This window comes from Hypanus sabinus, unplaced genomic scaffold (assembly GCF_030144855.1).
Source record: "Hypanus sabinus isolate sHypSab1 unplaced genomic scaffold, sHypSab1.hap1 scaffold_2211, whole genome shotgun sequence".
NCBI lineage: Eukaryota > Metazoa > Chordata > Chondrichthyes > Myliobatiformes > Dasyatidae > Hypanus > Hypanus sabinus.
The window spans coordinates 16,869-42,000 of record NW_026780322.1 but is presented as its reverse complement, the minus strand read 5'-3'; the positions used below and the strand labels follow the sequence as shown (position 1 = coordinate 42,000).

Here is a 25,132-nt window from a genome sequence, read left to right as displayed (position 1 = left end):
GTCATGAGGCATATCAAGACCCTGCTGCCCCCCTCACTGGACCCCCTGCAGCTTGCATACCGTACCAACTGCTGAACAGATGACGCCATTGCAACCAGCCTCCACCTGGCCCTAACCAACCTGGACAAAAAAGACACATGCGTACGGACGCTGTTCATAGACTTCAGTTCAACATTCAACACAATCATCCCCCAGAAACTGATTGGAAAGCTGTGACTACTGGGTCTGAACACCTCCCTCTGCAACTGGATCCTAGACTTCCTGACTGGGAGACCTCAGTCAGTCCGGATCGGGAGCAGCATCTACAACACCAGCACACTGAGCACAGGGGCTCCCCAGGGTTGCCTTCTCAGTCCACTGCTGTTCACTCTGCTGACCCACGACTGTGCTGCAACACACAGCTCGAACCACATCACCAAGTTCGCCAGTGACAGGACCATGGTGGGTCTCATTAGCAAGAACGATGAGTCAGCTTACAGAGAGGAGGTGCAGCGGTTAACGGACTGGTGCAGAGCCAGCAACCTGTCTCTGAATACGAACAAAACAAAAAAGATGGTTGTTGACTTCAGGAGGACATGGAGCAACCACTCTCCACTGAACATCAACAGCTCCTCAGTAGAGATCATAAAGAGCACCAAATTTCTTGGTGTTCACCTGGCGGAGAATCTCACCTGGTCCCTCAACACCAGCTCCCTAGCAAAGAAAACACATCAGCGTCTCTACTTTCTGTGAAGACTGAGGAATGTCCATCTCCCACCCCCCATCCTCATCACATTCTACAGGGGTTGTATTGAGAGTATTGGAGCAGCTGCATCATTGCCTGGTTCGAAATTGCACCATCTTGGATCGCAAGACCCTCCAGCGGATAATGAGGTCAGCTGAGAAGATCATTGGGGTCTCTCTTCCCACCGTAACGGACATTTACACTACACGCTGCATCCACAAAGCAAGCAGCATTATGACGGACCCGACACACCCCTCATACAAACTCTTCTCCCTCCTGCCATCTGGGAAAGGGCACCGAAGCATTTGGGCTCTCATGACCAGACTATGTAACAGTTTCTTCCCCCAAGCTATCAGACTCCTCAATACCCAGAGCCTGGACTGACACCTTACTGTCCTATTGCCCTGTTTATTATTTATTGTAATGCCTGCACTTTATGCAGTCCTGTGTAGGTCTGTAGTCTAGTGTAGTTGTTGTTTGTGTGTGTTTTTTTTTTCTCTTTGTGTTGTTTTTTTTACGTAGTTCCATCTAGATTTTGTACTGTGTCCTGTAACACCATGTTCTGGAAAAACGTTGTCTCATTTTTGCTATGTACAGTGCCAGCAGTTGTGGTCGAAATGACAATAAAAATGACTTGACTTGAGTTGAGCTTCAGGGTTACAGGAGGAAGGCAGGAATATTGTTTTGGAATAAAATCAGCCATGGTTGAATGGTGGAGCAGACTCGATGGATAAAATCACCTCATTCGGTTCCTGTGACTTATGTCTTTCAGTGAGTTTTTATTTAGGAACATTCAGATCATTATATTTGTCTTCAATCTTTAGATTTCAGTGAGCAGAAATGTTTTGACCTCCTTTGTATTGTTAACATACTTCATTATCTTTCATGTTAAAGTTAGACCTGTGGTGAGAGATTTATTGGAAGAAAAGCCCACAACTGGAAGCAAACCACGACTGAAGACGAGGGAACAGCAACAAGTGAACCAGCCCGAGGACGGAGATCATCAACTGGAGAGAACCCATCTGACTCGGAGACTCCAGTAATTCAGTCAGGAGAAAGTTTGGTGAGTCTCCTTTACTCAAACACTGGTCCTTTAGACATTACATACCTGTACAAAGGAAGGTAGGATATAGTTGGAGTGAGACCGAATGTGCCCAAAAGTACCAGTTATGCCTCTGTCAGAACAGTTGCAATCACTCCAGCTCTGGTGATGTGCTGTCAGTATCCCAGCTCTTTAAATTCACTCACATTCCCTCAGTGTTTGTTCATTTCAAGGTCTTCCATCCTGTGAAGCAGCTTTTGGTCACTTCTGAGTGGGGAGATGGAAACGAAGGGGAGAGTTTATACTTAATATCTTTCCAAATAAAAAATACTTTGAAATTACTTGCTGCAAACTTGCTTGAGCTTTTCTCAACAACACACACAAAATGCTGGTGGAAGACAGCAGGCCAGTCAGCATCAAAAAGGAGAAGCACTGTCAACGTTTCAGGCCGAGACCATTCGTCAGGACAGGAGATGAAGGGTCTCGGGCTGAAACGTCCACAGTGCTTCTCCTTATAGATGTTGCCTGGCCTGCTGTGTTCTACCAGCCTTTTGTGTGTGTTTGAATTTCCAGCATCTGTAGATTTCCTCGTGTTTGCCCTCAGCATCACCCCCTGCTTCCTGCCATTCAGCTGTTCCCAGACTCTGGGGCTCTGTCACAAACACAATGTTCAGGAAGGTTAGTCAGATGGACCAAACAGAGGGTCTGGCTGACCTGTCCTTTTAATGTGACACCCCTGAACTCCACTTCAACTCTATTCAACTATATCTGGGAGAACTTCAATGACCATTCCTCTCAGCAAACAGCTGTTTGAATGATACACTGACTTACAGGAAGGGGTATCTGTGGTTCTCATTGTCAGGGTGTTTGGTTTACCAGGAGACAAAGACTCCTGTGTTTACACTGCAGCCGAATCTGGTTTACATCAGTCAAGCCATTGTTTATGAAAATAGTAAACAGTAGATTACTGCACTGGCTGAACCACCCAAACCAGATCACCCTGGAAAGTCCTCCCCAGAAACATTTGGGGTTTTGTGACCCAATTCAAGAAAATGGCCATGCTGCCCACTCCGTCAACAACATGGCAAATCCGGGCATGTGGCAGGGGACTTTTCCTCACACAACACTGGGTTCAGCGATGACATCTGTTATGCTTTCTTCATTATCCCCATGAAATCATTAAAAATGTCCAGTAAACAACTTTTGAAAACAAGTTCTCACCCACATGTGCTGTCACTCTGCGCCCCCACATACCTGATGTCATGTGTGGATTCCCCACATTGGGATCTGACATCGCGTGTGCAATTCCTTACATCACACTGGCGCAGAAACAGTTGAACTTTACTGGCTGAGGTAACAATGGTCTGACCCACCCACCCCACCCCACAGTCAACAGAGGAATTACTCTCTTCCCATTGGTGTGAAGCAATGACACAAGGGACAAGGGGGCTCGTCTGTGGAAATGTCTGAGGCCATGGTGGTGGCGAGCAGAGATATTCACCACTTTGGGGGACAATTGCTGGCAGACTGTTGACCTGCAAGTGGGGCTAATGGTCTGGGCAAAGTAGATTGGATTGGTGATGGGAGCAAGGATGGACTGGTGTTGGGTATTATTAAATTACAGGATGGACATGATGGGCCAAGTGGCCTGTTCCTGGTCCTGTGTTTAAAGAGAAAGAATAACCAGACCCTTCTTGGCCCTACAGGATGTCCCAGTTGGTGTTTTAGCGACCAGTGCTTGGAGCTCAGTTGTTCCCAAACTGTGTCAACAATTTGGCTGAGGGACCAAATTAAACATTTCCAAGTCAGCTCTTGGAAAAAATGTATATTTGTATAATGTTAATGACAGAGAATGTATATTTATGATTATTGATACATTTTTGTTTCCATATTGTTAATGATATAAAACTTATATTTACAGATTGTTACTGACAGAGAATCGTATAATTTGTGTTCCGTGTGTTATCTGAATGTACTTGCCTGTGATGCTGCCACAAATCGGTGTCTCTTTGTACCTGTACCTTCCCGTACTTGTGCACTTGGCAATAAATTCAACAGGATCTGAGAAATCTCTGTGAGATTTGATTAGTGATGATCATCTTGGCAGCTCGCTAGGCCAATGATAGAGATACTACAGTGTCAAGTACAAGACCTTAACAGTGTCGATGAACAGAGGGATCTTGGAGTCCCAAGTTCATCGCCCCCTGAAAGTGGCTACACAGATTGACAGGCTGGTTAAGAAGGCAAATGACATGCTTGCCTTTATTAGTCATGATATAGCATTCAAAATTCAGGAAGTTATGTTGCAGCTTCATGAAACGTGAGTTTGGCCACATCTGGAGTATTTCATACATTTCTGGCTGCCTCATTCCAGGGAGGATGTCAATGTCCCTGGAGAGCGTGCAGAAAAGGCTTACCAGGATATTGCCTGGATTCGAGGGCATGAGCTATAACAACTTGGGTTGTTTTCTCTGGAGTGATATAGGCTAGGGTGAGATGATGGAGGTGTATAAAATTATGAGAGGCATAGATAGAGAAGACAGACAATATTTTTTTATCCTGGTTGTAAATGTCTAATACAAAAGGCCATGTATTTGATGTGAGAGCGGCTAGTTTGAAAGGAGATGTGAGGTACAAGTGTTTTTACCAGACAGAGTGGAGGGTTGCTATGATGTGCTGCCGGGGTGATGGTTCTGGCAGACACAATATTAAGAGATATTTAAATCAGCACCTGGATGTGAGGAAGCTGTGGACATTATGTCAGCAGAAGGGATTATTTGGCCATTTGATTCCTAATTTAATTAGCTGAGCAAAACATTTTGGGCCGAAGGGCATGTTCAGGTACTGTACTGTTCAATGTTCTGTGTCTTTTGTCGAGAAGTTTCAGGCAGACGGAGGCAAAAGGAGTGAGTGGGAGCAACAGGTCAGCTGGAGCCCAGTGTGAGATCACCCAGTTCTGTAGGAGAAACAAAAACTGTGTGTTTAATGGTGAGGGACTGAGGTGCAGTGGGTAGGGAGGGAGGTAGAAGGTACATTGGGTAGAAGGTGTGGGAAAAGGCTCCGAAGCATTCAGGCTCTCATGACCAGACTATGTAACAGTTTCTTCCCCCAAGCTATCAGACTCCTCAATAGCCAGCACCTGGACTGACACCTTGCCCTATTGTCCTGTTTATTATTTATTGTAATGCCTGCACTGTTTTTGTGCACTTTATGCAGTCCTGTGTAGGTCTGTAGTCTGGTGTCGTTGTTGTGTTTGTTTTTTTTTTCTGCTATGTGTTGTTTTTTTACGTAGTTCAGTCTAGTTTTTGTAATTAACACCATGGTCCTGAAAAACGTTGTCTCATTTTTACTATGTACTGTACCAGCAGTTATGGTCGCAATGACAATAAAAGTGACTTGTCTTGACATTGTATTTATTGTAAGAGTTATTAGGTATAAGAGTGAAAATGACTTTAACGATTATTTGGACTTTGTTGAGATTGTACCTGGAATATGGTGTAAAATCCCGCTCCCCATACTAACACGGGTTATACAGACCAAAGAACAAACTGCCGGAGGAACTCAGTGGGTCGGGCAGCATCTGTGGATGGAAATGGACCGTCAACATTTCGGGCCGAGACCCTCCCTCTGGACTGAGAGTGGACGGGAAATAGTCAGAGAAAAGAGGTGAGGGGTGGGGATGGGGCAAGAGCTGGGGAGTGAGAGGTGGATCCAGGTGAGGGGGAGGTGGGAAGGTGGAAATAATGACATGAGTGGAAGGTGAGTGGTTGGGACAACACGGGGCTGCAGAAGATGGAAATTAATTCCATGGAGGATTAAAAAACCTAGTGAGCTGGGATGCAGTCCATCTGGCCCAGTCTCTGAAAAAGGGGATGGACTGAGATGAGAGGAAATGCCTCCACTCTGAGGGTGGTGAATGTCTGAAAAACCCCACCACAGAGGGCGGTGAAGACTCAATGATCATCCTCACGTAAAACAGAGACTGGCAAATGTGTGGAGACTGAAGGGATCAAGGAAATGAGGATCGGGCAGAAACATTTGCCTGAGATGGGAGAGCAGCCATCATCTTGTTGATGGTTTGAGGGGCTAAATGACCACCTCCAGCGGATTCTCACTTGATGTTTCAGTGTTCTTGTCCAGTGAAGCTTCGGATGGATGTGGATAGAAAATAGTGTGATTCCAATGAAACCTGCACAATTCCTGTTCGGGTGGGAATTTTACGTCGGACCGGGATGGGAATCGAGCCCGTAACTCTGAGAACCGGGAGGTGGAGCAATGGGGACGGGAAGATACAGAGGGAAAAATTAAAAATGTAACTGGTGTAAATATGAAATAAGCAGGTCGGTCGGGCAGTGTGTGAGGGGCTAGGAACGTAGTCGCCAGTTCAGACGGGAGACCCTCCACCCGTCACATAATCCAGGTTCTCGCTCCCATTTCAAATGCAGATCTGCAGCATCTGAGGTTTTCACTTCCGAGGCCCCGCCCCCACTCTCACAGTCTCCGGATGGGCTGGGGTTTTCTTTCCGTTCTCTGTTGAAGGGGATCGCCGACTGGGAGCCAGTGAACCGATCACTGTCTGCGGGACAAATTGATCAAGTTCTCATCGGTCAGTATTGAGGCTGGTCACTCGGGGTGAACGCGACTGACAATTTCCCATCGGTGACTACTGGGGCAGGGGGGAACCTGATGTTAGGAAGTGAGTCCCATAAATTTCCTCGAACTGGCGGCCTCGTCCCACTTCCTGGATACAACCTGTTGTGGTCGTTCTGGTTATGGGACCTTCACACAAAACCGTCTGACATGAACTGTCGCTCAGCCCCTGGTGTTCTGGTCCCAGGAGCGATGTCAGGACTAAGCCCATCCGTTAAGTTGTACCTGGGGAACTTTACCTCCATCACTCAGCCCGGTAGTGGATCTAGTCTTCACCTGGATCGATGTCTGGGGTCGATAATTGTTTTACATATTTCCAGCACACTGGAAGCGGACGTTCGGTACATTGTGTCCTTGCAGACGGAGGGTTAAGCAGAGTAATCGCACCCTCGGGACACTGCTCCTCGTGTATGGGTAGTTTCATCTTCCCCGTTCAGACAGGACAGTGAGATCCAGATCTCTCACGTCCTCTGGGGAGAACTGGGAAGTTTACATCATCTTCTTCTATTTCTGCGACTTGACAGCATGCAGCCAATGTTTCCCAATGTGTGGCCCTATTAATGGGAGAATTAAGTTTTTTTTCATGTATCTGAGTTTCCCAGAAATCTGTACACTCCTTCTGGAATTTCTAAAGGAGCAACCCAGGCTGTCTAATATTTCCCCACGATTAAAATGGGGAATCTTCTTTTTACATGTTACCAATGTACAGTGAAACATTGTCTTTGGTGTCATCCCCACAGATCAATACATTACAACAACACATTGAGGTGATATAAGGTGAAACAAAAACAGAATGTCACAACTCATTCTGGTTACAGAGAAACTGCACTGCAGGTAGATATGTGATGCAAGGTCACATCTTGTTAGACTGTGAGGTCAGGAGTCCATCTCATCACACTGGGGAACATTCAGTTTGCTTATAACAGCAGAATGGACACCGCCCTTGACACCGTCAGTGGGAAGTATAGGCTGACTCCATGGAGGGGAGGTTGGTTTCTATGTTGTACACAGCTGTGTCCACAGTTCTCCGCTATTTCATTCAGTTAAAGGAAGAGCAGTAGCCATATGAAGATGTGAAGTATCAGGATGGGATACTTTCTGCGGTGCATTGATAAAGTGTGTAGAGTTGAAAAGTATACCAAAATTCTTATTGTTTGTTCTGGCTTTGTTATATTGGAATCTGTTATCTCCTAGCATGTACTATTATCTCAGGATCTGTGTACTGCTGGAGGACCATCAGAGATTGCCCTTGATCCTCTTCTCCCATCAGGCTCAATCTGCTCATCCCCTGCCTATTTTGCTCAACATCTGCCCTGCCTGTATCCCAACACCTCAATGATATATATCAACCATCTTGTTCAACCTCTGTCCAGCCTGTATCCCAACACCTCAATGATATATATCAACCATCTTGTTCAACCTCTGTCCAGCCTATATCCCACCTCCTCAGTGAGATATATCAACCAACTTGTTCAACATCGGCCCTGCCTGTATCCCATCACCTCAATGATATATATCAACCATCTTGTTCAACCTCTGTCCAGTCTGTATCCCAATGCCGCAATGATATATTTCAGCAATCTCTCTTTCAAACTTTGTCTTCATTGTGAAATTTTGTTTTGCATCTTTTCCAGGATATTTTTATATAGACAGGACTACCAGAAGTTTAATTGAACACAGCACGTGGCAGGGTAATTGCAGCCATTTCAATTTTAGTTTCACCGTTACAAAATGGCTGCAGAGTTAATCTTTGTCATAATTGAACTCTGATGTTAAGTTTGTTATTTCCTTTCTCGGTTATTTTCAGTGAGCCACTTCCTCTGTTTCCAGGGTAACGGCCCGTCAGAGCTGCAGCAAGTGTTGCACTTTTTATCGCTCTGTGGTCACCGCCTCTCAGCGTAGAGACAGTGGCCTCGGGAGCAAATGTAACAGAATGATAGTGGGAGGAAAGGATGCTGTGACTATTGACTGTATGGGATGTGTTACACCAGGGTCAGAATGAACTCAGAACTAACAAATTAGTTGGGGTGGGGTGGTATTTACAGTCTAGGGTGGCAATCAGTTACTATCTGTGCATTAAAATGAAGATGGAGAAAATACTACAGTTGCAGGAAATTTAAGGAGATAATACTGGAAACGCTCAGCAGATCGGCTGCATCTTGGACAGTCTCAGTTCTGGAACTGGGTCTTCCACCATTTGTCCTTTCAGAGATGTAGTCTGATGTACCAAGTTCCCAGCATTTCCTACTTTATAATTTTACATTTTGTTCCTGCTACACTGCAGGAAACATGGCAGCCAGCTGTGCTGGGCAAGATCCCACACAGCAGGAAGATTGTGATCAAATGTGTTCGGTTTAGCCTCTGGTGTCAGGCTGAAGTGTACCCGCATTCTCTATACAGAGTGGGGAACCAGCCTGACCACCCGCCCCGGCAGAGGGTCATTAGTTTCCAATTCCACCTCAGTTTGTGAATCGGAAATGGCGGAAACACCACGGCAAATTGCCGGCACCAAAGCGTCTTTGCATGGGTGATGATATTGGGCCGGTGACTCTGAGGATATGGAACTGGCAGTATACGGGCTTCAGTCCAGGTTGGTAATTCTGCAGCTGGGATCGGAATTTTCTCAGTCTGCAGTGAAGCTGAAATCCCGGGATGTTGGACATTGGTTATGGGGAAATCACCATCAACACTGCCCAATAGGCCATCACATCTGTGAAGTATTTTGGAGATTATTTAAAAGTTAACTAGGTAGTTGGGTGAAGTTGGGCAGTGATGTTGTTCATCTGAACTTTGGTAAAGTCTGTAACAAGATCCCGCATGGCAGCTGATCGGGAAGGTTCGGTCACGTGGGATTCACGGGGAGCTGGCGAGGTGGATTCACACCGGGCTCACAACAAGAAACAGAGGGAGATGAGTGAAGATGGTTTTAGCGAATGGAGGCCCGTAATGGGTGGGATGTGTGTGCCAGTATCGAGACCTCTGTAATTCACTATTCATGCCATTGATTTGTACATGAATGGACAAGGCACGATTAGCAAATTTAAATTGAATTGTACTAAATTGACTTTATTTCTTACATCCTTCACATACATGAGGAGTAAAAATATTTACGTTACGTCTCCCTCTAAATGTGCGATGTGCAAACAAAGTAATTTATAATTTAAAATCATTTGAACATTCCATATAATATAGATTACCACAGATCAACGTGTTAATTAGCCTGATGGCCGGGTGGAAGGAGTTGTTCCGGAGGCCGTTGGTCCTGGTTTTTTATTCTGCGGTGCATTTTTTCGGAAGGTAGCAGCTGGAATAGATTGTGGTTGGGGTTTCTCTGGTCCCCAATGATCTCTCGGGCCCTCTTTACACACCTGTCCTTGTAAAGATACTGAATCATGGGAAATTCACAACTACAGATGTGCTGGACTGTCCGTACCACTGTCTACAGAGTCCTGCGATTGAGGGATGTACAGTTCCAATACCAAGCAGTGATGCAGCGAGTTAGGATGCTCTCAGTTGTGCCCCCATAAAAAAAATCTTCTTCTGGTTTAGGGGTGTTGGCATATAGATGAGGGTAGTGCAGTGGACGTGATCTACATGGATTCTAGTAAGGCGTTTGACAAGTTCACACAGTAGTTTTATTCACATAATCAGAAGGCATGGGATCCAGGGAAATTTGGCCAGGTGGATTCAGAATTGGCTTGCCCGCAGAAGGCAGAGATCGTGGTGGAGTGATTACATTCAGATTGGAGGGTTGTGACTAGTGGTGTCCCACAAGGATCGGTTCTGCGACCTGTACGTTTCTTGATTTTTATTAATGACCTTTATGTCGGGGTAGAAGGGTGGGTTGGCAAGTTTTCAGACGACACAAAGGTCGGTGATATTCTACATAGTGTAGAGGATTGTCGAAGATTGCAGAGAGGTATTGATAGGATGCAGAAGTAGGCTGAGAAGTGACAGATAGAGTTCAACCCGGAAATGTGTGAGATGGTACACTTTGGAAGGAAAAACTCCAAGGCATAGTACAAACTAAATGGCAGGATACTTGGTAGTGTGGAGGAGCAAAGGGATCTGGGGGTACATGCCAGAGATCCCTGAAAGTTGCCTCACAGGCAGATAGGGTAGTTAAGAAAGCTTATGGGGTGTTAGCTTTCATAAGTCGAGGGATAGAGTTTAAGAGTCGTAATGTAATGATGCAGCTCTATAACACTCTGGTTAGGCCGCACTTGGAGTACTGTGTCCATTTCTTGTCGCCTCACTATAGGAAGGATGTGGAAGCATTGGAAAGGGTACAGAAGAGATTTACCAGAATGCTGGCTGGTTTAGAGAGTATGGATTATGATCAGAGATTAAGGAAGCTAGGGCTTTACTCTTTGGAGAGTAGGAGGATGAGTGGAGACATGATAGAGGTGTACAAGATATTAAGAGGAATAGACACAGTGGACTGCCGGCGCCTCTTCCCCAGGGCACCAATTGCTCAATACAAGAGGACATGGCTTTAAGGTAAGGGGAGGAAAGTTCAAGGGATATTAAAGGAATGTATTTTACCCAGAGAGTGGTTGGTGCGTGGAATGCACTGCCTGAGTCAGTGGTGGAGGCAAATATACTAGTGGAGTTTAAGAGACAACTATGGTAAACGGAGGAATTTAAGCTGGAGGGGGGTATATGTGAGGCAGGGTTTGATGGTCGTCACATTATTGTGGGCCGAAGGGCCTGTAATGTGCTGTATTATTCTATGTTCTATGATACCGAACTTCCTCAACCGTCTGAGGCACTTTTGTGCCTTTTTCACCACACAGCTGATGTGAACAGACAGTGTGAGATTCTTGGTGATGGGGAAGCCGAGGAACTTAAAGCTGTTCACTAACTCAGCCCCAGATCGACTAATGTCAACAGGGGTTTACCCGCCTCCATTCCTTCTGTAATCCACAACCAGCTCCTTTGTTTTTGCGACATTGAGCAGAAGGTTGTTACTTTGCCACCACTGTGTCAGAGAGATGACCTCTTCCCTGTAGGCCACCTCGTTATTGCTTGAGAGGAGGCCAATCTATGCGGTGTCGTCGATAAATTTCATTAGCAGATTAGAGCTGTGGGTGGCGACACAGCCATGGGTATACAGGGAGACTAAATTCGGGAGACTGGTTGTTATGGCAACAGCTGACACTGAATTTCAAAGACATCTTCGTCAGCTTCTGAGATGGGCTGAGGAATGGCAAATGGTTTTGAACTTGGTCAAGTGAGAGATGATGCATTTTGGACAGTCAACTAGGTAGGATTGGTATAGTGAACAGGAGGACTTCGGGTGTTGTGGAACAGAGCGACCGGGGTGGCAAGAGTACAGTTCACTGAAAGTGGACGTGCAAGTATAGAGGGTGAACAAGAGGGTTTTAATAATGCTGGCCATTAGTTAGGGTATTGAGTTCTGGATTATGGGCATTATATTGTGTTTATATAATTTTTTGGTGCGGATACACCAGGTATTACGTACAGTTGTGTTTACCCTACTGTAGTACAGATATTATCAGTCTGGAGAGGGTGCAGACGAGATTGCTGAAGATGCTGCCTGGACTAGAGGGCCGAGTCATAGGAAGTGGTTGGCCGAGCTGGATCTTCATTCCAGAGGAGAATGGAGGTGACATTGTAGGAGTTTAGGAAATCAAGAGGGAGTATAGATAATGTGGTTGGTCATATTATTTTTCCAAGGGTTCAGGATTCAAGCTTGCATAATGTCACTCCAGTACAGCAGAACAAAATAATTGTTACTCTGTGTTCGAAGCAGGACACAGAGAAAAAAAAACAACAACAAAATGACAGAGACCACAATAATACAAATAAAGTATGAATGCTTAAAACATTGATTGTATGTCCCTAAAGTGATGATAGGCACAGGGGAATCTGAAGATATGGAGACTGATATTGATTGTCTGTCCATAAAGTTACTTTAGGCAGAGAAGTGCCTAGAACTGTCAGGAAACTAGTAGTGGGTTAGTGAGTAGAGAGTGGGTTGTGAGTATAGGTGTTGATCAGGCTCACTACTTGGGGGAAATGACTATTTGGAGCCTAATTGTCCTGGCATGGATGTTACAGATCCATAATTCCTTTAAGGTAGCACCAGAGTCGTAAAGAGAGTTTTGGGCATCTTGACCTTTATAACGCAGGTTATTAAGAAGAGAGGTTGGGATATTAATGCTAAAGTTGTAACAGACACCGTGATTTCCAAATTTGCGGAATTGTGTGCAGTTCCGTTCAGCTGCTGGGAAGAAAGATATCGATAAGCGTGAAAAAGAGCATGGAAAATTACACGGACATTGCTGGTGTTTCAGAAAATAATTATAGTCATAGGTTGAACAGGTTAGAACTTGATTACCTGGAATACAGAGAAATGATGGGGTATATGCAGGGTTCCAACTTTTTTTATGTCATTTGCCCCTACAATTAAAGCAGAGGTCCATGGATCCCAGGTTGGGAACCCCCGCTTGAGATATAGAAATCTATGATGGTATAAATAGGGTGAATAAAGGTAGGACTTTTCCCCTCAGGTTGGGTAAGATCATGGATTTAGGGCAAAAAGTGTCACATTTATGGGGAATCTGAAGGGGAACTACTTCAATCAGAGGGTGGTGCGAATGCGGAACCAACTCCCAGCAGAAGTAAGAGATGGAGGCTCGATGGTAGAATTTGAGAGATGTTTGGGTGGGTATATCAATGAGGGAGGGATAGAGGGCTATGGTCTGGGTGCAGGGAGATGGAACCACACCGAACATGGCACGGACTGGATGGGCTAACAGTCCTGTGTCTGTGCTCCAAGGGCTCTGTGAATCTCAATTGAAACTTCTACACACAATCGACAGGTCGAATCCAACAATGTGATTTTATTTTGGACCAGCATCTGCACTTCTGAGAGCTCTGTAGAGCTGAAACTACCATGAAACTTACTGAATGCACCCAGAAATGGTGAATACAACCACTGGAATTTTAGTATCACCATTACAAAAAGGCTGAATGTTCAGTTCACCTTTGTCACAATGAAACCGAGAACGTGTCACACTGAGTTTGTTGTTTCCCCGCTCGGTTATCTTTGCGAGCCACTTCCTCCGTCACCAGGGCAACAGCTCACCAGAGCTGCAGAGAGTGTTGAACGTGTTTATCGCTCTCTGGTTGCTGACTCTCAGTGGAGAGAGAGTGGCCTCAGATACGAGGATGCTTTCAGCATTTACTGTCCGGGAGGGAATGAAGAAGATTGTAGGGATTGTATTTATGCAATTCTGTTCAGTGTGTCAAACATCTTGCAGTCAGTCAATCATTTCTGCATCAAAAGAACAAAATTAAATCTGCTGTACTGAGTTACCAATGCTATATTTTCAATTTTATATTTAAAACATTTTCTTCCTGTTACACGACGGGGAAAGTGGCTGCTAATTGACCTGGGCTACACCACACTCAATAAAATAATGAACAACTGTGTTCAATGTAACTGTGGGAACAAGCTAAAATGTATCAGCACCCTTTGTGGTCCAAGGCCCATGTTTTAGAGCTAATCCCCGTCTAGAAAGAGGATCATCAGGCTCCAGTTCTGTCACGGGTTGGTGTGGGAATGTAAGTTTTTGAATTGGGATTAGCTGAGACACTGCCGCATATTACCGGCAGCAAAGAGCCCTGGGAGAGTTGGTGCTTGCGATGCAATCTTGGGATGTGGTTTCCAGGAAAATGGGACTGGCAGTGTTTGGGCTTCGGTCCACGTTGGTGCTTTTACAGATGCGGCTGGATGTTACTCCTTCCGTAATTAAGCAGACGTCTCAGGTGGCTGGATATTAGTAGCGTGAATCTCTCAGAGTGAGATGCGGGAACACCCAGTGTGAGATGTGGAAAAGATGTGCGGGCTGTGACCTTCTGAGGTTGGATCCTGGAATACCACACATGTCTTGAACCAGATAAAATGAATCAGGGAATCAAGTTGTCAGGGTTTATGAGATGTTGAGTGAGTATTTCTGTTCTGTGCCCAGATGTTTAGTTCTGAAGTCTCTTTGGAACCAAAGCAGAGAATGAGTTCCCATTCCATCCCTCACAGGAAGAGGCTGTGATTAAATAGGCTGTTTTGTGTTTGCACCAGTAGAAATAGACCGGGGTTTCAGAAATCAATTCACAATTGGAAATTTCCCCTCACTCTCACCTGTCTATCGGCCAGTGGGAGTCAAACAGAAACTCAGGATGCTGAAGATAGAACAGAACATGACAGGAACAGGCCCTTCGGCCACAATGGTGTGCCAAACCAGCTGAAAAGTAAATCACCCCCCCCCCTATATCTAGGGTTGGTTGGGGGGTGGGGGTTGAAGTTACGGCGGGGATGAATATTTTCCAAATGAATAACAACAAGCCTGCTTGAAGTGGGAATGGAGAGGGTGTCTGGATTAGACGGAGAGTCTGGGATCTGAGAGTGCAGCCTCAGAATAAAGAAGCGTCACTTTAAAACTGAGATGAGAGACATTACTTCAGCCAAAGGTTGTTTGATCTGTGGAATTTGTCACCACGAACAGTGGTGGAGGCTATCGTTGGGTATATTCATGTTCTGGATTTCTAAATTGGTTGAAAATTATAGCAGGAAGCAGGAATACGGTGTTGGAAAATACTCCTCCATGATTGATTATGGAGAAGACTAGAATGACTTTATCACATAATTCTCCTGTTATATATTATGACTTGTATCTTATACTATGACTGAATGATGACTTCCTTGTATTCCATCACAAGCAAGAGAAAATCTTCAGCTGCTGGAAATCCAAGCAACACCCACAAAATACTGGAGGAACTAAGCAGCTGGAAGAGAGGAGCATTGACATCCAGATGCTGACTGGCCTGATGAGTTCCTCCAGCATTTTGTCTGTGTTCCTTTGTATCCCATATCAGGCTTTGTAAAGTTTGAGGGACAGTTACAGATTTCTTCACTCGGATCATGACATATGCGCTCAAAATTTAAATGTCAGGTTAACGCTTTGTTCTCGTTTGTTTTAGTAACATACTTCATTACTTCTTTTATTGAAGTTAGATCTCCGGTGAGAGGTTTATTGGAAGAAAAGCCCACAACTGGAAGCGAACCAGAACTGAAAACGATGGAACTGCAACAAGTGAACCAGCCCGAGGACGGAGATCATCAATTCGACAGAACCCTTCTGACTCGGAGTTTCCATTGAAAGTCAGGAGAAAGTTTGGTGTGTCTCATTTACTCAAACACTGCTCCTTTAGAAATTACATTTCTGTACCAAGGAAAAGAGGAAATAGCTGGAGTGATGCGGAATAAATGTAGAAGTGCCAGTTGCAATCATTCCAGATCTACTGATGCGCTGTCAGCATCAGCTCTGTGAAGCCATGCATATTCCTCACATTATTTGCTCATTTCAAACTCTTTATCTGGTCTGATGTTTCCTTGCTTGTCTGTGTTAGGTCCCAATCATCTCAAAACGCGTTGAAAATTTTCTCCCTTTAGAAGACACCGCAGCGCTTCCGGCTCTAGTGAATGCAGAAATGTGGAGTTACCATGAACTACAGGAACATGTCATTGACTCCTCTGTCTATTGCAAGCTGCAATGATATACTTGCCCTCGAGTATATCGTCGTGCAAGCCTCTGCTAGGAGCAAACCATCTTGAAGCCAAATGTCCCAGCACCACATTTCATTCAGTCTGAACTAGCAAATGCCAACGAATAATTTAAATTTACATACCCTGTCGTCATCATGTTTTTCTACCAATAAATTGTCAGAACCTATGAATCTGTGATTAAGCAGAAATAGGTTTTGCAATGTTCCCATTTGATCCTGTACCAAAGCCATGGGTTATACCTGTACTTGAGATGAACGAATGTCCTTGCAGCCAAGACTACTGGAGCTGCCGGAGTCGGTTTAAACTCAGTATGGGAAGCAGCGTGTTGGGTCAGATGATGGAGGAGTTGATATAAAGGTAGATGCAATGTTCAGAGAAACTGTGGAAAGATTGGCTATGGAGAGGGCATCGTGTAGTGAAAAGCAGCAACAGTTTCCCCTCCCCCTCCCCACTCACCCTCTTACCCTCCTATTCTTTTGCCAATATTGATCGCGGGAGTTAGGAACTCTTTCTGCTCACTGCCCAGAGAAATTAAAGCCTTTTATTCCATTCAAAGCTCTGTTTGTTTATGAAGAGTGGGTTTGAAGTGTTAACGAAATGAACATGGGAGAATGCGTAACGAAAGTTTAAATCAGATCAGCAGCAGGTTCGGTAGGTCGAGTGGTCCACTTATGTACTTGGTGTGTTGATTAGAAAAGTTCTGACAGTTTAATTAGTGTAAGCCAATATAAGTTCAAGTGAAAAGAAACCATACATTGATTAAGTATATACATCGAGATTTGTGTGTTAATGTTGTATCCCAGCAGGTTGCAGATCGACCATGACACAATTGGTGAGCTGGTCCGCATTGTACGGGACCGAGGGACGCGCTCCCCGTTCCCTGTTACTGACTCTACAGTCTCCCCATCTACCGCGCGCCCTCTCGCGGAAATTCGTCACCCTCGGGCTGACGATGAGAAGACTTAAGCATGCTGCGCGTGACCGGTATCTCTCGTGAAGTGACGTGACATTTACTTGTCTCTCATTGGTGAAACCAAATACCAATTTAGCATACCAACCAGTAGGGATATGGGCTTCGTCATTTAGGCGTTTCCTTAGCAAGGAGTTGGCGGAGCTGTCAGGGCGATGGACTGAAGTGGGAGTTCAGGGGATTTATCTCCTCAGTATGAGCAAGGATGGAGAAGGCTTCAGCATATTTTTAGTGGACACCGAAAAAGTGTTGCCTGCAAGTGCGGAGTCGGGTGATTTTAACAGCAAGTCACGATCTTACTATCTGACACGTTGGGCTGGAGGGACCCGGTGGCTGCTTTTTGTTTGAGGTGTCTGGGTTTAAACGGCGGAGTAAACAGACACACCTCGGGCCAGCAGGCTGCCCCAGTGGGTGTTGTGTGGTCAGATGCTTGGAGTATGGCTGCTCCCTGTCTGCATTAGGGACAAAATGCAACACTTACAAGTCTGTTATTGACTGAAAACATCTATATTCATTCTTTTTTTTTGTTTATGATACAATCATTGTCCAATTTATGTTCAAGTTTAGTAGACATTCAAAACATACATGAAAACACATGAACACAGCCAAATACAACAGCATTACTGCACACAAAGCCTCTTTACTGGAGACTGCCTCTCTAAGATACCCCAAGGGTATAGGCATTTCTTGAATATTATTATCTATCCATCGTAGCCTCTGCCATCCTCTCCTTTTGCCTTCTGTTTTACCGAACATGAGAGTCTTCTCCAAGGAATCCTGTCCCCTCATGATGTGGTCAAAATAATTGAGCTTTTCAAGCTTCCCAGTGAGCAGTCTGGCGTATTTCTCCAAGTATTGACTTGTTGGATCTTCTTGCTGTCCAACGAACTCTTTCCCCCAACATCCAAGTTCAGAGGCGTTGATTATTTTGTATTCAGCCTTATTAATACTCCAGCTGTTACAGCCTTACATCACAACTGGAAATACTATATACTTGACTCTACGGTCCTTCGCAGACAATGTTATGTCTCTGCACTTCAGTATTTTATCTAAATTTGCCATTGCTACCCTCCCCAGAAGTAAGCGCCGTTTAATACGCTGCATTCACCATCATTTTCAATCTTTCTTTATTGATTAAATAATTTATATGAATAGATACGAATCAGAGGTGAAGTTATATCAAATACATAATAGAATAAACGTACAAAGAAAGAAAATTATATACACTGTCAAAATCATGTGTAATATAATATTAGGCTATTATATATAAACAGAGAACCACAACTCCTCTTGACAATTCATACAAAAAAAGACTGGATATGTTCTATTTATAGGAGAGAAATAAAACACTAAACAAACTAAAAACTAAAACAAAAAAAAGGGGGGAACTGGGCAGTCCACTTGAGGACAAGATTACAAAAAAAGAAGAAAGCGTCCTTCTAGTCAAATCTGAAACTTCACGGAGGGAGAAAGAAAAAAACTAAAAAAAATAATAAAAAAGATAAGAAATTAGATCTTCTGAAAATATTGAATGAAAGGTGGCCAGGTTTGTTCAAATTTGAAAGATGTATCGAACGTCCGACTTCTAATTTTCTCCAGGTTTAAACAAAACATAATGGAGGAGAGCCAGAGAAAAGCAGTAGGTGGATTAGGATCCTTCCAATGCAACAAAATAGCTCTCCTACCCAATAAATTTGAAAAGGCTATCACCGTTACCATCTATAGAAATCTTTGAACCAGGGACGAAAAAAATCCGTCTCTGCTTCCACTTCCTTTCCATTTATTACCACAGAGTTAATAGGACTGGCTGGTCTTCTTAATATTGAGCAAGAAGCCAGCTTTCAACTTTCTTCTTTCACTTTCATTAGAAGCTTCTTCAGATCCTCCTCACTTTCAGCCATTAGAATCGTATCACCTGCATATCTGAGGTTGTTAATATTCTGTCTGGTAATTTTCACTGCAACATTTTGAGTCGCCTGGACCAGCATTCCTCATATGTTCAACATATAGATTAAATAAGCTGGGTGGCAGTATGCAGACTGGTCATACTCCTTTCCAAATCTTGAACCAGTTTGTTGTTCTGTGTCTGGCAACTGTTGCTTCTTGATCTTTGTACAAATTTCTCATAAGGCAGAACAGATGTCCAGGTATTCCCATTTCTTTAAGTATTTGCCATAGTATATTATGGACCGCACTGCTGAAGGATTTAGAGTAGTCAATAAAACATAGATAAATACTTTTCTGAAATTCTCGCGATTTCTCCATTATCCAGCATAGGTTAGCAATTTGGTCTCTGGTACCTCTGCCTCTTCTAAAAGCAGCTTCTATCTGGCAGTTCGTGTTCCATATATTGCTAGGGTCTTGCTTGCATAATCTTTAGCATTACTTTTCTAGCACGTGAATACTTGACATTTCCATTCTTGGGTTTTGGGATAAAAACGGATCTTAATCCAGCCTAAAAGTCATTGTTGTTTATATTTTCCCAGATCTGCTGGAAAATTGGATGCAACACTTTTACAGCATCACCTTTTAGAAATTTCAACAATTTTACTGAAATCCTGTCACATCCTGCAGCCTTATTATTGGCAATGTTTTCTATCACCCATTCGACTTCGCTTTCCAGAATGTCTGGCTCTAGATCGATGAGGGAGTCATTGCTAATGTCTTCACTGTTGGATCTTTTTGCAATTCTTCTGTGTGTTCCTGCCAACTCCCTTTGATGCCCTTTGCTTCTGTAAGGTCCTTCCCTTCTTTGTCTTTTCCTATGCTCATTTTACATGAAATGTTCCTATGATACCTCAATTCTTCTGCAACAGATCTCTTCTTTTTTCCAATTCTTTTGGCTTCTTCAGCTTCAATGCATCGCTCCTTTAAGTAAGTTTCCTCATATTTCCTTGCTATCTTCTTGAAATTTCAGTTGAAGGTCTTTTTACCAATCTCCATTTACTGTCTGGAATGTAGGAGAGTGAGCAGTGACCTTACAAAAATGTTTTAAATTTGAAGGACAGAGGAACTGAATCATACGTTTTTATTTGTGTAATTCAGGTCATTGCCAGCAGGTGGGGCTTTCTTCCACCCGGACGTCAGACAAGCAAACGACAATCAACCAAAGTCAGTCAGAGTCAGAATGGACACGGGTATGTTCCCTGGGCTCTTTCTCATTAAATCTGTCATCATGGTACACGTGTAGTCAAATCATCAATAATTCAGAGGGATAAACTTGGGAGATAAAGGGGCAGAGAGAAAGTACCATCAAACGGAGTCATTGTTCCAACTGGTAAGGAGTCCATGAGCATTGGAACAATTCACCAGGTCCAGCGCAGGGACCTAACGAGGGGAATGATCGAATCGCTCCGCTCACCACACAGATCTTCACCTGAGTGAAAGGAGAAGGAGCCCCTGAATAAGGTGGGAGTGGGTAACACTCAGATAGGAATACAACAGCGGGCAATGTAACAGTCGAGGGAACAGATAGAATTTCCGTCAGCATTTGGTACGCCCTGATGTGGGAAATGCCTCCGACAGTCAGTGAGAGAAACAGATGTTGTTTTCTGTTTGGAAGGGCAATGTAGAATTCTCCCCAGATTAACGGGTTGTTGCACAATGGAGGTGAGGGAAGTTCCCGGTGTTTGTTTTCTGTGGCTGAGTTAAAGGACGTTATATTGAGGGAGGACGGGCTGGGTGCAGAAGACAGTGAACAAGAGAAATTGTACACAGGGAATCTGGGGGGTGGGTGGCTACTGAAGCAATGAAATATCTTTGGCGAATAGGATTAAAGTAAAACAAAATAATAAGTGGAGAGGGCATCGTACAAAATGCTGGAGGAACTCAGCAGGTCAGGAAGCACCTACAGAGAAAAAATAACCTTCAGTGTTTCGGGCTGAGAATCTGTAAATTGATTTCAAAGTCGTCTTGGGTACATAAAATGGAGTCAGCACGAGAGGAGCGTTGTTCTGGCTGAAGGTCTGTGACCAGTAGTGTTCGCAAGGATCACTGTTTCGCCATGTGTCGTGTGTGTGAATCAAATAGGTTAATCATATGATATACTGGGTGGACTTATTCGTTGATTTACAGAGTTGGAGGAGTTGAATAAATTTGGGACTGTTGTCAAAGTGTTCAGAATCCAGTTAGAAATAGGAACAGAGAGTCACCAAGTACAGATAATTCAGGCAAATGTGAGAAGTTGCATTTTGAGAGGTCAAATTCGCGAGCAATGTGCACGGAGAATGTTGGGACTGATAATAAGATTGATGTACTGTCGGGTCTTGTGATGGGTGTGCACAGCTCCCTTAAGGTGGCAACACAATTGGTAGTGTGCAAACGATGAGTTGAGGTATTTGTTAAAGTTAGACTGTAACTGGATACGCGTTGGTTAAGAGACAATTTCAGTACTGTGCACAAATTGAGAATGATGTGGAGGGTCTGTAGAGGGTGTTGACGAATTTCACCACAAAAACCTGAGGTAACAGGTCTGTTTAGATGGTAAAGCTTAAAGGGGATTTACGATGCAGGTTTTCCACAGAGAGTGATCGGTGTCTGGAATGAGCTGCCGAGGGAGGGACTGGAAACAGATACTCAGCAGCGTCTGAGAGGCATTTGAACTCATGAGTAGGCCGGGAACGGGGGACATTAACCGTGTTCCTGAAAATGGGATTGGTTTAAAATGGCATCGTGTCCGCATACGCTTGGTACATCTACTATTTTATGTTCTACGACCGACTACAGATCTGAACTCCGCCATCTCCGCCTTCCTGTCAAATTGTGACGATCACCAACTGTTTCGGTTGACGAGATTCTACATGGAGCGACTGGAGCAGGCGATTGAGGAGGATGTGGAGGGAGTGGGCTCCATGTTAAAGGGCGAGGATCACTTCACCAGGCAGGAGTATCACGTAAGTGGAAGGGACATACACTGACTGTATATTCTACTGAATCTATCACAAACCGACAGAACCGGTGTAACGACACCTCTGGGCTGTAAAAATCCTGTAATGCTTGTGGTCAACATCAAGAAAAGAGTTTTCATCTGCGAAAAACCCTGAACTTTTATTAACCAACACAACCTTCTCTCCAGTTTTCTGATCACATTCATTTATAGACAGATTAGGATACAGGCAATGATTGACTGGTGAATTTAGTGATGTGACACTTGACGGACATTGCAAGTAGACAGATAACCACTCTACACCACTCATCCCATCATGTTCCCAATGTTCGACCTTAATGGCCACTCACCAGTCTGCGTTCTCCTGATGACCCACGGGTTTCCCACAAATCAAATATATAGTGACTTATTTCTCAGCTCATTCTCAGTCTACCTTCAACCCCATCGTCAGTTCAACACTGACTGTCATCTCTCATTTGAACTGCTGACCCTTTTTTTGATCAATACCCCAACATGCCTCATGGTTCTGTTACCTTCTGTTCCTTGTGACTTCCAATTTGAGTTTGTAATTACCATAGCATATACTGTTAACACGGGAAGTGCAACATTAGTGCCACTGAAAATATTCCAAATATCTACAGCTAACATAGAATTACAAGGAAACAGCTTTCCAATGGTCCACGTGCTACTGGAGTGCGTTCACCCATTACCACCCAGAATGAATATTAGTGAAGAGCCAGACACCATACTGAACACAACATTCCACGTGAGGCAGCTGACAATTTCAGTCCATACTTCTTACTCAACATTACCACCGGTCGCCTTTGGTCTGTCACACATACACAATAGTCCTGAGTTTGCTGGCTGCTCCTCACTGCCAGTTTCCAGCTGTTGGCTGGCACTGGACCCCTCATGGAGCCTGGCAATGAAGGGTGAAGCTGCTGCGGTTCACCAAGGATTACCCTGGCAAAACTCAACAGTGGCCCGGCCATAGTTTCACCTAGTCATAGTCATCAAACCTTACAGTACAGCAACAGGCTCTTCTGCCCACCTAGTCCACACCGACATATTATCTGCTTAGTCCCATTGATCTGAACTCGGACTGGAGACGTCCAAAACTCCCCCATTGAATGAACTTATCCAAACTGATCTTAAATAATCAACTCGAATGTACATCGACTAATTAAGATGGCAGCACGCTCCGCGCTCTTCAGCAACCTCTGAGTGAACAGGTTCCCCTTCACTTTGCCTTTCACCTGTCATCATTACCCTATGATCTCCAATTCCAGTCTCACTCAACCTCAGTAATAAATGCATTTTCGCAATAACTCTCTGTATACCTTTTATAAACTTGTATATCTCTTTCACATCTCTCATGGTCCTCCGACACTCTATGGATTAATGTCCTAGCCTATTCACACTTCCTCTATATCTCAGATCCTCAACTCCTGGTAACAATCTGTATTTTATTCTGCATTTGTTCAATCTTATTGATATCCTTTCAGGAGGTAGATATACACATTGCTTCAATTTAGCCTCTGAAACATCAACTTCGACATAATATCCCAACTTCTGTATTCAATATTTTGATTTATGAAGCCCCAAGTCCAAAAAGCTTTACAACGCCATCTACCTTCGATAACACTTTCAAGAAATTTTGGATCTGTAGCACTTTGCAGGATCTCATCACACTTCCTACTCTTGTCATTGGTACCAACGTCGACCAAGACCTATTCATCCTGCCCTTAAGAAAGTTTCGGAGTCGATACGAGGTATCACTGACCTTGGCAAGACACCATCCAAAAATCCTGTTCTCGTAAATAGAATCTCCAGTCTATTCTCCTGATCATTTTATTCCCCGTCAGTGCATCTCAGCACTTCTCATCCCTTCTGAGTCACAAAGCCAAACTCAGAGCCAGAGGCATAATCACCGTGGCTTTCCTCTGCGAGGTCATACCCCGAAACAGAAAGCCGTATCCCTGTAACAAAGAGTTTCCTGTAGTGGCTGCCTGTTCCCTTCCCCCTCCTGACAGTCAGCCAGTTCCCTGTGTTCCAGGCCTTGTGTACAGATCCCTCCCTGTATAGCCTGAGTCAATCTCTCAGCCTCCGGAATGATCCTGAGTTCACCCAGCTCCAGCTCCGATTCCTCAGCACAGTCTGTATTAAGCTGCAGCTGGATGAAATTCCTGAAGGTGTAGTTATCGGGGACACTGAACGTCTCCCGGTCTTGCCGCACCCTGTAGGAAGAGCATCCCACTATCCTGCCTAGCTCTCCCACTGTTCTAACCGTGAAAAAGAGAAGGGAAATATTACCCAAGATCAACCCAAGCCTCCGCCTCTCCTCAATGAACCCTCTCTGACACAAAGCATCAATAACCTACTCTATCTCTGGCTCACTCACACTATGACTGCTTTGCTTAAACCTTGCCAAGTGGATAAGTACCCCGCAATCTGTGGCGTTCAGAAAGTCATCATTGGCCATGCTAACTTCTTTTAATTTCTTTTTCCTGCTGCGAACAATTGCTGTCAGTGATTTGCGACGAGCAGAATGTGCTGGGTCTGTCCATGTTCAGGGTAGATTTGAACCCATCCCTCCGTTCCTCAATATATTTCCCATTGTTCATTACAGAGCGTGACTGAGCTCGCGGAGAAGGGAAACCGAGCGGGCGCTTCCAAACTCCTCCTGGATCTGGTGATGGAGAAGGGCTCCGGGGCCCGGAAAGTGATGTGGGAATCCTTTGTGAAACTACATCACCATTTACCGAAGCTGAGCAGAATATTGAATGAAATACGGGAGCGAGGTACGGTGAACAATACACTGTGTGTTACAGATGTAATTGCTGATGAATTTACAGTATTGCACAGAACAGACTTCATGCAGGTTAATCTGTTTGAACAGGTGACGGCCAGTTCGCCTACATGGACACTGAGCGGGGTTTATCTGAAGTGCCCGCGCATCTGGAAGGTAAGTGATGGAACGGAAATCTCAAAGTCTGTATTTCACACTGAGAGTCTGAATAAGTCTCTTTAGAGGCCTGTTTAGAGATCGTCAGTCTGGGAGACAGGTTTTTGTTGTTATTTCACAGAGAGAGTCTGAATACGTCTCTGTAGAGGCCTGTTTAGAGACTGTCAGAGTCTGGGAGACAGGTTTTTGTTGTTATTTCACTCTGAGAGTCTGAATACGTCTCTTTAGAGGCCTGTTTAGAGACTGTCAGAGTCTGGGAGACAGGTTTTTGTTGTTATTTCACACTGAGAGTCTGAATACGTCT

At 44.4% G+C, this 25,132-nt stretch overlaps 1 protein-coding gene across 4 annotated transcripts in view; it reads left to right on the top strand.

The window, feature by feature from the left end:
• The first annotated feature begins 1,357 nt into the window (after window positions 1–1,357).
• Window positions 1,358–25,132, top strand: part of LOC132387803 (NACHT, LRR and PYD domains-containing protein 3-like) — a 39,959-nt gene continuing 16,184 nt past the window's right edge. Inside the window, exons 1-7 of one of the 4 annotated variants that reach the window (XM_059960183.1) lie at window positions 1,358–1,495; window positions 1,619–1,787; window positions 15,453–15,619; window positions 20,024–20,115; window positions 21,704–21,870; window positions 24,493–24,664; window positions 24,763–24,828. In XM_059960183.1, the coding sequence (XP_059816166.1) occupies window positions 20,106–20,115; window positions 21,704–21,870; window positions 24,493–24,664; window positions 24,763–24,828 (415 nt within the window). In that variant the 5' untranslated portion in view covers window positions 1,358–1,495; window positions 1,619–1,787; window positions 15,453–15,619; window positions 20,024–20,105. Of the gene's footprint in view, window positions 1,788–15,452; window positions 15,620–20,023; window positions 20,116–21,703; window positions 21,871–24,492; window positions 24,665–24,762; window positions 24,829–25,132 lie in introns of all 4 variants that reach the window. The other 3 variants (XM_059960184.1, XM_059960182.1, XM_059960185.1) reach the window with 3 other exon arrangements.